Source organism: Puntigrus tetrazona, unplaced genomic scaffold (genome assembly GCF_018831695.1).
Source record: "Puntigrus tetrazona isolate hp1 unplaced genomic scaffold, ASM1883169v1 S000000006, whole genome shotgun sequence".
NCBI classification, from domain to species: Eukaryota; Metazoa; Chordata; class Actinopteri; order Cypriniformes; family Cyprinidae; genus Puntigrus; species Puntigrus tetrazona.
This window is the reverse complement of record NW_025047686.1, coordinates 283,461-299,150: the sequence shown is the minus strand read 5'-3', so window position 1 is coordinate 299,150 and position 15,690 is coordinate 283,461. Positions and strand designations below refer to the sequence as shown.

The window sequence follows — 15,690 nt, the reverse complement described above, 5'->3', positions numbered from 1 at the left end:
GCTAATGGGAGATACAACATTTAACATTCAGGGATTTTTATTTTTAATGTTGTTTTTGAAAGCGACTGCCACGAGAATAATTTTTAGAAAAAAACAAAAAGCCAAAGAACTGATTGCTACTAGATAGAAATATAACCAGCGTGTGTGTGTATTTATCTTTTAATATCTTATCTATAACAGTGATCCTCAAATCTGAATCTCGAGATCCATTTTCCTGCTGTTTAGCTTTAGTCCTAATGAAGCGCACCTGAGCATGCTAATCAGTGTCTTCAGGATCATTAGGAAATCACAGGAAGGTGATATTTATCAGGGTTGGAGCTAAACTCTGCAGTGCTTTGGACCTCCAGGGTAAGATCTGAGGAACCCTGATCTATAATATATATATTTTTCTTTTGAAATCTTCTGAAATTCTTTCCAAATTGTTATCTTTCCACATATGAGGACATTATTAGAGAATTCACAAGTCTGGATGTCCTGTAAAGAGCACATTCAGAGCTTTTCAGAGATACCAAATGATTGCTTGTTTCACCATGACCACTCCTTTCTTGTCTTCAAAAATGTCTGAAATTAATGTAGCGACACTATTATGGAAAATGATTATTTTGTAATTATTTAAATCAAAAAATTTTTTTAATTGTGTCAAAATAGGACGTTGATTTCAGACATGTCATATGTGAAGACATAGACACTAAAAACTTATTATACAATTTGGGAGCCATAGCAAATGAATAGGAAAGAAGTTATATTTCAATATTCTATTGAATATTATGAAAATCTGGTCAATTATTACTACCATTATTAAACTCCTTTTTTTCACTACATGTTGCCCCAAAACATTAATATGCAAAGTAAATAATTATAATTATGAAACCCGTTTATGACCATTTTACAGAAAGAAAAATGTCGAATCATTATAGTTGAGAATTATCTTTATACATAAACTTTTGTAAAAAAAATGTAAAATAAATTATAAATATTAACTTGCAGGTCCTGATGTCCTCAAACAAGCACATGGCACATCTTATGAATTAAATATAATTTTTAACATTATTTTCAATGCTCTAATCCACGGGTGTCAAACACAGCCCTGCAAAGACATGAAAAACAATAATTTAAATAACTGTTTTTCTCTGGTATTAAAGGTCAGGTTCAAATCTCTTTCAAAACATTTTTTTAAATCACCGTTGGTTAACATTTGAACCACAGGCTTGAGACTGAAAGCGATTGTATGTTAAGTAGCTTAGGTTAAACTTAACTGCGTATTAAAGATTCAGGGTTTTAACTAAACCTTAAATGCAGCGTTTGGCAGAAAAAAAAAATCAATACAGCACTGCTAGAATCCAAGACAGAAGCTTATTTTGCATTTTACAAAAACATAAATCAATAACGTCCATAATGCAGCACTGTTAGATTGTGCCCAATTTGCAATTTAATGTCAAGAATCGATAGAAATGTTAATTCCCTATTTGCCTGACCCCAGCGCATCTAAATGTGACTGATAACGTTGTACCCCAAGGAACTAATCTAATATCAGTGAATTATAGGTTTTGAAATGCTTTTATGGATCGATTAACACTAATAACACTTACAGTCCCATCAGACTCATATCCTGTATGATGAGACAGAGCCGAGACCACAGGATGTTGTAGCTAATAATCGAATGCCATCAGACTGTTCAGCTCACACAACAGATGACACGCATAAGAAGGTTCCTTTGTTCACTTTTTACAAACAAAATAGATTTATTCTGCCAGGTACACATCGCAAGGACATCATTTACAGGCTCTCTGTCATTCACTCAAAAGATACAATCTGTTCATCAGCGTGTGCATCACTTGATATCTCTGATTGTTAAAACCAGACCGTTAAGAGAAACAACTGCCTGGAAAGAATGAGCATGTGAGAGATGATGATTGACCACGCTGTAATAAGCGGACATATGCAATGAAATCAGATTGATGGAGATGTATTTGTGTAACCAGTGAGTGAGATCTAAATACTGGGAGTAAATCAAATAATTCGGTCACATTCTTTTTAGAGCAAAATGACAAAAGTCAACCAAAATAATTACAATATATTTGATAATTACAAAGGGAAGGTGAAGGGCAGGTCACTGTGGTTTCGGGGCTGGGCAGCGATATAGGCGCCATTAAACAGTAGAGAGTGCATGCCAATCGTCAAGCCCATCGTGGTCCTATACAACATTTTGTCCATGACTCACGCTTCAGGTGAACCGGGGCTCCATCACCTTTCTGTAACAGGTCAAATTGTTTAAAAAAACGTTGTTTTTACAAAATGAGAAAAAAAGAAGTATATACACATATAGCAGTCCATGTTGCAGCAAATACATAAAATGTTTAAAAACAAATCTATCTATGAGGAACAAGTCCTGCAGAAATCCAGAAGCAGACTAGATAAGAAATTAGATTTATTTCAGTCTAGGACTGGGCTGATAATAACGATTAATCAATTGTGATTGAGCTTCTTTTTAATGAAAAAAGTCCTAAACATCACTTGTAGTCTGCCTATTATCCAATAATTGAAGTAAAGTTTGTACTTTTTGATTATGAATGAATTATGGTTCATTTGAAGAATATGAAGAATAACTTCAAGCATTAAATAAGTAAAAAAAATATATAATTTTGACAGTCTTTTCATATAGTTTTACAGATCTCCGTTTGATTAGGAGTATGAAGATGAATCAATCATCTTTTCCTGTTTATGACTAGTTATAGTAAAAAAAAAATGAAAGAACACGAAGGTTTATTGAAATGGTACAAATACTGAATGTGTGTTGCATCCATTTCAATCTTGGAAAAACATCAGTAAACTATAGGTAAAAAATGTCAAAATGCTACATTTTCCTCAGATGAGGATCTTGCTAAATATATGCACTATATCACATTTATTACACTTTAATTTGATAGTCCACTTTAGACTACTAACGATGAGTAACTACATGTCTACTAACTCTCAGACTGTTAGGGTAGGTTTAGGTTTAGTATAATAAGTTGACGTGTTATATGTTGAAGACCCATTCAAATAAAGTATCAGATGTTATTAATTAGACTCATACTCTACAGCTCCATGTCAACTAACAGTCATTAAAGTTAAGGTTAGTAGAATATCTGAAGTATCACCCGATATCCATTCTGAACACAACCTATGACAACCACCTTTTATTGTTTATACAACAGAATAGAACACAAACAATTGCCATTGTTAATATCAAAATTAATTTGTAAAGTTTTCCTACAACTCACTATGAGTTGAGTCGATTTTTCAAATAATAAATATCAGTTGAATCTGAATGTTAATTTTAATATTATTGTAACATGCCAGCTGTATAGTTCTCAGCATTAGATTGGAAATCTAATTAAATCAAATCAAATGATGGAATAAAATTGTAAACAGTGTTAATACCCAACTTTAAATGAACAATATACATTTAGTTCAAATTAATTTATTTTAATTGTTTTTAATTCTAGAGAATCAGTTAAGGACTATGCATCTGCTAATGATCTGTGATGCTAGAAATTTAGGGTAACACTTATTTTATGTTGCACTTGTTACAGACACATTACATAATACTTGCATCATACATTAATACAGGCAAGTAACCTCAAGTCAAACTCTAATTCTATCCCTAATAGGATTGTAAGTGAAAGTAGTTAGTTAACATTGGAGTGTCTATTTACACATTACACAACGTATTGCGATCATGTTTTTACACCATCGACGTAGGTTTGAATCTGCCTTCGGACATCATAAAAGCATTTACGTTCAATAATAGCAAATGATCAAAAAGTTGAAAAAGTATTGGGTAGGTGTAGGGAGGGCTTTATTGTCCCAATAAGGGCGTCAACCATAGCATTATTTAATCATTTGAATCAAAATTAACATTTACACTCGAAGTTGCATTCTGTTTTATGATGCACTTCAATACTAAGGTGCAGATAATGTGCACCAAGCACTTAAATAATGATGCTCTTTTCAATTGGTCTAAACAGAATCCATTGCTATTTTTACTTGGTGTAAATAACATCTAATTGCTATGTATATAGGGCAAATAGCCTCCGGCGATTTAATATTACGGAGTATTTAAATGTATAATAGCAAGGGCGCCTTAAAACCTGAACGTTTTTCCAATTATAATTTAGAGTTTGCATTTATAACACTGCTTTCAGCCTTTTGTTTTTCTCAGGTGTTGCAACATGTGAAGCCGTTTTAGGACTGATGCCAAAAAACCGTTTTGGTTTGCGTCAATTCAAAAAAAAAAAAAAAAAAAGTAGACCTTTTCTGTTATGAAACATCTAAGTCGCTGACTTGAAAACAAAACAAGAACCAATACCTGGAAAAGCTTCTGCAGATCAGGGATTTTGTTGATTCCCATGTAGTGAACCACTGTCTCAGATACGAGCTTGGTCGGTAAAGCAAAGACCATAGGAGGAGCTTGAGAGAGGAACCGTGGGCCTCAGCCCCTGTCAGGACAAACACAATGACATAGATGACATTGGGGCACACACAAATGACTACCACCATTATTTATGCATTTTAATAATAATCCAGACCCTATGCTGGCACTGTCCTCTTCTGAACTCAAAAGGACACAAATACCTAACAAAGGTCACTCATTACCGTATCTCACCGAAAATCACCATAACACTAAATCATCTAAACATGGATACACTAAAACCAGACATCAAAAATCATTCTCTTGTAGTGGGTCGTCCTCTTTGGAGGTTGAGATATGGTCAGAGTGGAATTGTTTTATTACGGAAAAGTGCTGCATGAAGATTTGCTCAATGTTTCCTTGTCTGTTTGATGGAAGAACAGCCGAATGTAAGGCATCAATGAACGACAAGAGTTCTTTGAGGCAAGTCACAGACTGAATAGACAAGGTCACGGCGGAAGACTGAAGGTAAACATAACCTCTCAGTCATGCTCAGTCTAAAAAAGAACGGAACAGGAATAAATACAGCTGTCCTTGACATTAACACACACACACTTAACTTATCTGGTACATTTTTTTGCTTTGTTATGCTTCCTTTCAACATCTGGCTTTCAGGAGCTCAGAGGAATTGTGATTATCAAGCTATACAACACGGCTGAGGCCATATTACAACTCTAGCGTCGGTTTTAAATCAGTCGGATTCATTACGGTTAATGACGAACTAGCCCGCGTTGCGCTAGTTATAAACAAAGGCCACCTTGATAGTAAATCAAGGGTAGCTGAGAGTTTATCAGCGCAATAAAAAGGCAGCCTCGCGCAACGGCTGAGGTGTCTGAAGCGCTTCCTGTGAAGAGGTCACTTCAGTTTCTCGCTTCTCGTAAAACAGCAACACAAGGCTGAGTACCTGCGGGCTGTAAGCGGACGCTGCTGTGGCTCCCGTTAATTTTCCGGTTACTCCGCTGACCTTATAGTACATTTTTGTTGATAATACCGTCAGTCACACCGCAGACAGGATCGTGTCCACCACCTGCTCTCTGTGCCCGAGACTGAGAGGACCCCGGCGGAAATTACGTCACTTAGCAGCCCGATTCTTGCCCGATTAAAAAACCCGTCACAACCTACTAACTTCAGGTTTTTGTTCAGTATAATATAACATTTCTCCACAATATCGTTTTATTTCAGAAAATGACCTTTCTTTTCTTGTTCTACACTTGCTTGAGATTTATAACTATAATAAGTCCGATTAACATTATTTAGAAACACAAAAAAGGACTATGATTTAGACATTTTTGTCTTGTAATATATGGCTGCTGAAGAAATGATCAAAAAAAATGTCAGGTTTACATAGCATATGAAATAATGTTTTATGTAATTATTTGGAAGAGCAGTAAATAAGACCACAAAACAGGCATTTATTTTGTACTATTTATTAATATCCAGTGTTCGTGAACTTCAAGACCCGCTTTAGCTAACACAGAGGCAGATTCTAGTTTATTCAAAATAGACTTCTATTTAAAAAATACATTGAAAGCTTACAGTAGCCCTACCAGTGAATGCAGAGAAAAGAGGAAGGAAAAAATTGCCTAACTGTAGTTTACAGCAGGATTTCAAACACTTGTCTATAACTAAACATTACTGGGCTATAAAAAATCCTACAAAAAGCTCAAGTCATGTGTAATAAGCCCAAGCTATTATATCAGTGATACGCAACATATGATCATAATGCACAATTGTTGTTACAGCAATAATAAAATGTTCAATAATAACAATAAAAATCCTAACAGGTTTAAATGGGTTGTGTTAGCGTACAACACAGAGCCATTATTAAAACAGAGAAATATTAAAATAAATACAGTAAGTAAACAAAATATGTCCATTGAGACCACTTTTGTGTCACATGAAGTTGAAGAAGTCATATGATGGTGTATAGTGTCAAATGTGAATTTTCAGTGCGCACATTAAAAATGATAATAATAATAATAAAAAACTGTTACACATTCCTCCAGGACATCGCTTGCTGCTGTTCTGAGATTTTAGTAGTGAAAGCGGATCACATCCTACTGACAAACTGAAAGATCTATTGGTTTAAGAGATGTTATAATCCATATGTTAATGGCTGTTAGCTGTCATGAGCTTTTCATTAGAGCACTGATGTATTTGCATGTAAAGCAAACCGGTTCCCTTATGCTTATCATGATTAATGAAGCAGTGGGATGAAAGTGTATTAAGAACAAATGAGTGGCAGCTGACATCTGCGGTCTGCAATTAATTTCAGGATTTCGCTTATTTTCACTTTCACATTAATTTCGGGGTGTTGTTGTGCGCATATGTGAGCCCAGGAGCCTGTGTCTGGAGTGATCTGAAGGCACACTGGAGAACACCTCAGCGTGATCTCTTCAGGAGGTTTAATTAATGAGGAGGAAATCTTAGCACATTTTGGTCTGACACATTTTGCTTCCTGTAACCCAAAACGGAATGCATCTATTTCCAATCACACAAACTTCCGTTTATAAATTCACAAAAGCCATTGCTGCAGTGGGTGACTGCTGGTTTCCATCCATAAACTGCTGTGAGGAATATGAATAAAGATGATGATGATTAGTGAGAATGTGGTAATTACCGAGAGAGAGGCACTGCACCTTGCACAAGAGGAACTATTCTTAGAAAAGGTGAAAGTTTGATGCTTGCTTTTCTAGTCTGTATTTGGCGATCCTGATTTCAATATTAAGAACTGACATATGTAGCAGATATTTTGGCCAAAAAACCTAAAAACGTTTTGCTAATGGGAAGATATTTTGTACACACACACACACAAAAAATAAATAAATAGATAAAAAAAAAATAATAATAATAATAATAATAATAATAAAAAAATATATATATATTTTTTTTTAATTATACTGATCCAAACAAAACGAATGACATTATTATTGCACTGTTAAATAGTGTACCATATCATAGTTATAATTTTATTATGTATTATGAGATGTATACATTGACAATAAAATGTTTATCGTAATAAAAACGAATCATGTACTCATAACAAAATATAAAAATGATGCAGATTTCTAAAATGCAAAATGTTTCAACATGAATCTGTTTTACTTCTGTGCTCTGAATATTTACACGTGTAAAACAACAGCATATTCAGTGAGGAAAATCTAGCATAGGACCTTTTTATATCTGATATTGGGAACCATAATGGACTAGGTGGTTGAAAGGGAGGATTTGAAAGCAAAAGCAAACAAAAAAATCAAATTGGTGGATCAAATTGTTAAGACTTTTTGGGAATCTGGAATAATATGCACAGATGAATGTGCCCCAAGAAAATAAACAGGGTCGATATTCCTAATGACTTTTCCCTAACTACTGGCCTCCATTTAAAAATGTAAACAGGCCAACATTATTTACATGCTTTTTTGACATCAAATAACTCTTTTGTCACAATTTTACACACAGTTTTCATTTCCTTTTAGCAGCCCTCCCATGATGCACATAAAGAAATGCGTTGAGACAAAAAACCCAGATAACGGCACATTCTCTCTATGTTCCCTTAAGAGCATTAAGGAACATAAGAGCCACAACAACATAGAGACAGCAGTGAGTCGGGGAGAAGTGGGTGTCATGGGTGACTCCATGGGAGGAGATGGCCTTGAGGTAGCTGTGTCACTAAAGATCTCCAGAACCTTGCTTTCTGAGCAGCTCCAGGGTGCACAAGCCTCAAGGCATCTCAATCCCGTGTGAAAACTGGCAGAGCGGTAGAGGACATTCATAGGTAGAAGATTGGGGAGAACTCTACGCGCTCTGCTTGGTGTCATCCAAAACACCCGACTCTCCATGACAGCACTCTCTCCATGGCATGTTATGTTCCTCTCAGCATAGCTGCCCACACAGCTCTCACTTTATCCTTGTAATTCTCAGTCTATTCCGCTCATTATGTCCCACTACCTCTGGAGGTTTGCTGTCACACTGAATTGAGTCTACACAACAATTTAGCCTGGAAAGAGTATGCAGAAAGTGGAACAGATTGATTAAAATTCATGTTTTTGTAATCTATTGTCCTTTTAAAAAAAAAAAAAAAAAAAAAAAGAGAGGCTCTCAATATTTTAAATGCTGGAAAAGTGGTACTGCTTTAAAACTTCATTGCTTATAAATGAAGGCATCATCAAAGAGAAAGGTTCTGGGCGACAAGATGATTCAATTATTTCTCTCGTATCTTCTTGCCAACACTGTGGGCTGCCTAAGTGGCATTCAAAAGCGAAATCCTTTGGAGGAACGCCACACGTATAAGGTAATGAACAGATCTCTGAGAGAGCCGGGGCTTGAGTCTTTTCAAGGCCTCTGAAAGTTTCCCTCCTGTCAAGGACACCTGGCCTTAGTGATACCGTCACCATGGCAGCCTCCTCCAGCCCCTTGAGTAACAGATACAGCGCATACTGGAGCTCGGCGGCGCTGATCTGAGACGAACACGGCAGATGGAGACCTTTGCGCCAACCGTTGATTTCTTTAGCGGGAAGCTAGAGAAAGAGTCAGTTGAGGAACTCTGCGGACAGGCTTCGGGTGCAGCGAGCCGAGCGGAACTTGAGTTCGTGGTAGCACTGCACAAAGCTGTGGTAGATGAAGGTGATGGGAAGAGCCAGCAGCACTATTCCGCTCACGACGCACAGGCCACCAAGCACACGTCCGGCACAGTGATGGGGTACATGTCTCCTGCAGCCGACAGTGGTCATGGAGATAATAACCCACCAGCAGGCGGCAGGAATGCTAGCGTATTCCTCATTCCCGGACTCCAGATCCAGACCGTGCTCTAGAAGTTGCGCCAGCGCTCCGAATATGGCCATGGCCACGCAAATGAAGACCAGGAGCATGACCATCTCACGGTAGCAGCGCTTCAGCGTTAACCCTAAAGTCTGGAGCCCTAGGAAGTGTCGCGCTAGCTTGATGACCCAGAAGATTCGCATCATGCGTAGCACTCTCAGCGTCACGCCGGCCCTCTGCAGCTGAGAGTTTTCTCCGGTCAGAACCGTCATGGTGACAGAGATGTAATAGGGGGTAATGGCCAGCAGGTCTATGATGTTCAGCGGGCGTCGCACAAACTCACACTTGTCTCGAGACACAATGAAGCGCACGATGCACTCTGCCGTGAACCATCCGATGCACACCGCCTCAATGATCCTGGACAGGTGCGCAGTGATGGGAAAGAACAGAAAGACAGTTTGAGAGAGAAAGAACGGGATAAGGAACACATTCTCATTAACAGCATCAGATGTTTCATTCAAGGTGCCAAAGTTGGAAATAATTCAAAGCCATTTTAAAGTTTTCACTGAGATTCGTCATCTTGAATGATTTACACATCACTCCTTTGAAAAGCTGACTAAAAATTTCTGAGGCTACGAGGTCAAAAAGCCAGAAATCGCTTTGGGAATGAGCTGGCTTCGTTTAGAATTGCACCTCTGTTCAATAAGCAAGGTTGCGCCTATAACTTTAATGATGGCTTAGAATTCACGAACTGATGAAATTACACACATAAATGAACAGCTCTTTCGTTGACTTGTGATCCAAACGAGCATTAACTAATTGCTAACTGAAACAAAAGCAGAGTAAATAAGAATTTGTATTATGTGAAACTGAAATACTACTGTCTTGAAGCATTTTGAAGTGCACTCTGCTATTTAATCCATGCAGCCGCTTGGAATCCCATAAGGCCTAGCAACACCGTTTATGGAGTAATGCCAATATTGATCACGGTATTTGTATTCTTCTCAGAGTCTAATGATGACAGTAATGATGTCTGATGAAAGCCAGACAGGAAAAATGGATTGAAGTGCATTCACAGAACGCTAGTAATTGTTGTGACTGAGTAAAAAAAACAAAAGTACACTAATATTAAGAAGATGCGTCAACGCTTATTGTCTTCACGAGTTTTGGCATTTTGTTCAAACGGTTGCTGGGGCTTAAAGGGTTGGATAAATAACTAAAATAAATAAATAAAGGCAAACCATTCCAGTTCAGAGCCCTGTCGATTTCGCTCTGTTTCAAAAACCAAATAAGTGTAATTACAAATTTGATTTTGAAGATTAGAATTTTTGAGCTGAGAACTGGTGGAACAGATCTGGCAACAGAGAGCGGAGTTTATTTCTCTTTGGTTCTCTGAAAGAGAAACAAGTTGCTGTTTCAATACCACTTGACAAGTTGGACATAAAAACTGTTTTTCCATTTTAGACGCATTCAGATTTCATTTCTTTAAAAACACGGAAACGACTGGTGTAGCCTATTTCTGTTCCAGCGTTTCATACCCCAAAATAGAAGCGCAAAATGTCCCATTTTACATCAAGTGGAATGAAACCCTAGTTTATATTCAACAAAATTGCCTGACGTTTTCACGCCAGACGTGTTTTTCTGACAGAAGTCAACTTTGAGCTGGAATAGAAGCGCAGCGGAGGGAAAATGGAGACGTTGAAAGTTGTCCCCAAAGACATAATCACTCATACTAATGACAGCTGAAAAACAAACCTGATTTTTCAGCAACATAGACCATGTTATATTTTGTACACACAAACACACACAGTATGGAAGTTTGCTCCTCAGGTACCAGTACCTTCAGAACAGTCCACGTGGCAGTTATGGATACGGAACAGACAAACACAGGTTAAAAGGATATTAAAAACAAAGAAATTTGCTAACATTCTAGTTCTTCTAGTGGTTCTTCATAAAACCGTTTCTTGCAGGTTTCTAACCACCGTGTATTCGACTCACCTTTTGCTCATTTTTTCATTAATTAGCTTTTTGTTTAAAGCGGCTTTAAAGAGGGTCAGAAACAACGGCTTAAATCATTTCAAACAGCTGACATTTTTGCCGTTTAAGAATCCGTTTCTCCACGTGACCTACAAAACCGCTGCCTCTCAACCTTCGTTCAGCGCCTCGGGAGAGAGACAGCTCTATCTTCCTCAGAATAGTGCGCTTTCCAGCTTCGCTCGGGTTTAGCTACGCACACTACTACCGAGCTCACAATCAGTGAAAATCGAGGAGCTTTGAGGCCGCTCGAGTAGGCTATTTGTCGACTAGACTATGAAACCTTATGACTTCTTTTCATGCTGAAAGATAAAAGACAGACATTTAGGAAATATGACAACATGACAAGTATGCACATGATACAGAAGACCGTAGACAAGTGTGGCTGTGGGCGTGGGTTTTATATTTACAGGCGTTGCTTTGAGGAATAGGGGCACGACACGCTCGATGTGTTCTTGTATTAAAAGCGGCTGGACGAACAGCTTGGATTAAAGCGACTGAGATGTGTTTTTAAAAGCTGAATCGTTTTGACGCACATGGCACGAGACACCACGCAACAGACATCGCCCGGCTCCTTTTTAGCCTAGAACAACTAGTGCAACCGACCACATGACAAACTCAATGAAATAAAAGGAATTATATTGTTTTTAATAAAATGGAAGAAATTGCACACTGCGTATCATCTCAGCACACAACTAACCACATTTTTATGCAGATTAACTTATGAGAAAACCATATTTGTCAGGTAAATATTAATTATATCCATACAAAGCATAATAGCCTATATAAAACTTCAAATATTTTTTAAATAATAGTTTAGTCGGGGATGTGAGAGCACAAAGTTATAATGAAATTCATGGCATTGTGATGGAAAATAAGAAGGATGAAATGTCCAGGTGCTTAATGGATTATTATAAACAGGTTAGACGGCCATCTCTGGCCTCTTTATTTTCAGTATCTTAACATTTTCAATGCGCTATGTTAGAGTTACAGACACCATCTGTTAATGTATATGCATTGTATTGGTTTATATACAAGACTCCTTTATTTCAGGGATCCTTTTCCTCCTTATGAGCTAAAGTAGGCCTATTCAGTAGTAAAGTTATTAGAGGAGATGAGAAGCATTGGGCTGGTCGTGCGGTTTTAACACGGAGGCACGCGTAAAACAAAACAGCTGTCAGTATGCGCGCGTGAATATTACATTATAATGCCTCGCGTTTTATTAAGAGTTCTAATTGTCAATTGCTCTTTAAAAGACATTCAAAATTTGTGAACTATTCAAGACACCCCACGCAACGTTTCGTCTGCTATGCGCGGCGTCTAGCTGTTTTTGAACACAAGAACGCATCCAGCGTACACGACCCTGTGAGATGTATCTATTTTTTATATATATAAAAGTTAGGAAGTTTAATCAAGAAAGAAAACATAAATACCCGGATGGATGCTCTAATGAGTCTGTGTACCTGTGCTCTTCCACCATGTTGCTCTCGGCAGTTTTCCAGTCAGGAAGAGTGCTCGCGCAAAGTATCACCATGGACACAATGACAAAAATCACCGACACGGACGCCAAAATTTGCGCGGCCAGGGAGGAGGTGGGCTCCTCGAAAGTCCTGCGCATTCGCTCCAGCCACTTCGAGTCCCGCTTCCCGTTCGAGGACGCGTCCGTCCTCGAGTCGTCGGCCGCTCTGTGGTGCTCCTCGGTGAAGTGAGTGTACGTGTCGGACATACGGTCGTCGAGCCTCCGCTGGCAGCAGAACTCCAGATGAGAGCTCTCCAGCCCCCAGTAGATCATCTCGTTGTAAAACGACAGCTCGCACATATGCGGGACGAAGCGCAGCTTGCCGTACTTCACGTACAGCATGATGAAGCCGAACGCTTCTGAATGCCTGTCAAAGAAGAACTCGTTCCTCTCTCTATCGTAATCATCGCACACTTCCAGCACTTCTCTCTCCGAGGCGCAACTGTGGAGACGACTCACTCTCCTCAAAGGGAAATCCTTGATTACGTCCTTTGGAAAAGCGTACTTGGTGCCACCCACGTTTAAGATACAGACGCTTTTGCCGAACTTCATTTTTGCGAACTTTGAAATCCTGGAGCGCAGATGAAAGTCATGTTCGGCGGGTCGCGGCAAACGCTCCCCGGCTTCGGCGCTCAAAGTTCACGCTTCCCCCTTCTTCAAGTGTCCACCACGCGGCGTGGGAAGCGGCCGGAGATAACGCCGTTCCTCTCGGCGTCTTCGGTTTGGAGAGAACTCGCGCGCTCGCGGTGCGCCTGTACCTGCGCGTCGGCTGCGCCCCGCCGATCTCCACTCAACGCACGCGGCATCGCGAGGGCACTTTGGTTTCCGCGACGCACCGAATCAATCCCGACCTGCGAGCGATGCACCAGGCGCGAACGGTGATGTTATGCGTGCGCGCACACGCACGCACGCACGGCTCCAGAAGTACTCTCAGGTCTCTCCTCTCGATGTTCTGCCGTCTACCCACAGATTACAGGAGACGCTTGTGATGAGAGTCCACTTTAGCATCTCGCGCAATCTTCATAACGCCACAGCTCTTTAGCAATTATTATTTTTAATACATTTTTGCATTATAAAATACAGTTAATGCATTATGAAAAATGTAGATACTTGAAGCGTCACTGGAAAGACCGAACCGTCTGGAGAACTTCAAAGCAAGTCGCCTTAAATAGTGTACCCTATCGCACTCAACGAACTTCATAATTCATATTTCAAGTGCATTACCAGATTTCCCTTATGATACAGTTCCTAGAACTGTTGACAGTCTTTCAGCATGACTCACCATATAATTTATAAGAGTTCCCCGCGCGCATCACTCACTCCTGTTACTTTTCTCATCGCTGTTTTTTTTTTTCGCAATGGAACGCTTGCGATGGATTTAACCGCAGTTTATCTACAATTTAATTCTTGCGCATCACGCACAAAACACGGGACGAGTTCTATTTTGCCTTCATGCACGTGCTTTAACTCTTAACTGCCAATTCTAAATGGTTAGGTTTATAGTTGGGTGAAAAAAGGTGAAAAGCCACAGTTGCTAAAGTAACAAAAGTGATCAGAAATCATATTTTCACTAGTACTTGACGTCAGTTTTGTAAGGTTACTTATAGTATAGCATAGTTCATATTTAATATAATCTAGTATGCTGCTCTTTGAGAAAGGAATAAGTTCTAGTGAAGAATGAAAAGGTACAATGGCAGCTAGAGGGCGCCTGTTCACTTTATTTATTGAGTTAGTCCCCCCTTGCATTGTGAGTGACATTTACTCTTGAAGGCCTCAGACCTGTGCGTGAACATGATTATAAGGGATATCATCCCCGACTCGGTTCAGTATTTTGATACAGACATCGGATTATGAACTATGTGCAGAACCCTGTTCAATTTGAAGCAATGATTAAAGACTGATAATTACAGCTCCTGCCACGGGCTTTAATTACCCACAGCAAATAGAAAGTCCTGATTATAAATCTACTTTAATTAAAAAGCGATTTAGTGGGAGAGAGCTTTGAAAAACAGGTTTTAGTACAGTCTTGTGCTAAATGAGGACCTCATCCAAACAGAATAAAGTATCGTGAGAACAATCGACGCTCCGGGCAGAAAAAACAACAACAGCATCATCATTGTTTTATTTTCCATAACCCACACGTTACGAAAAGCTCCTTCCGGGCAACATGAAAAAGGAGTCGGGCTCAAAGCTGAAAATATAATGCATTTTTAAAGTTAATTCAAATTCATTCAATCAGCCAAACTGTAATGAAGAAAATAAAACGTCTGGGGCATAAATAACTCCTTTTACGGAGCGAAATATTTAGCGAGAGGAGAAAGGCCACAATTCCTCTGGAGAGAGAACAAGAGTGGCTTTTATAACCTACAAACAGACAAGCTAATTAAGAAATGATAAATGCCGTCAATCAGAACGGCCACATAATGCTTTAATAAAAAGGCAGAGGAAGATTATTTTAATTATAACTAGAAGCATTACATTTCCTTCAGTAATTGAAATGAAGCTGAAAAACAATTGTGTAAATGTTAACTTAAAAACAAATAATAAAATATAATAAATAATAAATAAAATAAAATATATAAATGTCATCAAGACACACACCTAAATGTTTTCTTATAATCATTTTTGCAAACACGCTCTCTTAATTTAACTAAGGCCTATAGTCCTGGCGTAAGCTTAGCCCTGTTGCGTAATTAATGACATATTTAATAACAACAACAACAAGATACCAGAGGAAGCCAAAATATAAGATTTTTTTGAAATATGACACAAAGCCTTTTCGCCACAGGGAATGTTTTCAGCTCTAAAAATGTTGGTTCCGTCCATGAGAAATCTACTGCAGATGCATGCAATAAAATCAGAGAGCAACTGTGCACAATATGAGAGGATAAGATCAATGAGCCTTCCTTAATTAAAATACCCTTGT

General features: G+C 38.6%; 1 protein-coding gene and 1 pseudogene across 2 annotated transcripts; both read right to left on the bottom strand.

The window, feature by feature from the left end:
- Nucleotides 1-2,085: 2,085 nt before the first annotated feature.
- LOC122332179 lies at nt 2,086-5,484 on the bottom strand (annotated as a pseudogene).
- A 3,435-nt stretch (nt 5,485-8,919) lies between these two features.
- Nucleotides 8,920-14,257, bottom strand: LOC122332211 (potassium voltage-gated channel subfamily G member 3-like). 2 transcript variants are annotated; one of them, XM_043229509.1, is made up of 2 exons: nt 12,709-14,257; nt 8,920-9,628 (listed from the first exon to the last, which is right to left on the bottom strand). In XM_043229509.1, the coding sequence occupies exons 1-2, from the start codon at nt 13,314-13,316 to the stop codon at nt 8,983-8,985; spliced, it is 1,254 nt and encodes a 417-aa protein (XP_043085444.1). In that variant the 5' UTR covers nt 13,317-14,257; the 3' UTR covers nt 8,920-8,982. The 2 variants fall into 2 exon arrangements, with proteins under 2 accessions (XP_043085444.1, XP_043085443.1); XM_043229508.1 differs by having other exon boundaries at nt 12,679-14,245.
- Nucleotides 14,258-15,690: the final 1,433 nt, after the last annotated feature.

Bases quoted from the DNA above. Each gene is read 5' to 3' on its own strand.
- LOC122332211 (XM_043229508.1), bottom strand. From the start codon at position 13,316: ATGAAGTTCGGCAAAAGCGTCTGTATCTTAAACGTGGGTGGCACCAAG. The intron at 9,629-12,678 runs GTATTTATGTTT...GCACCTGTCCAG, and splicing joins TCATTAGAGCATCCATCCGG to GATCATTGAGGCGGTGTGCA.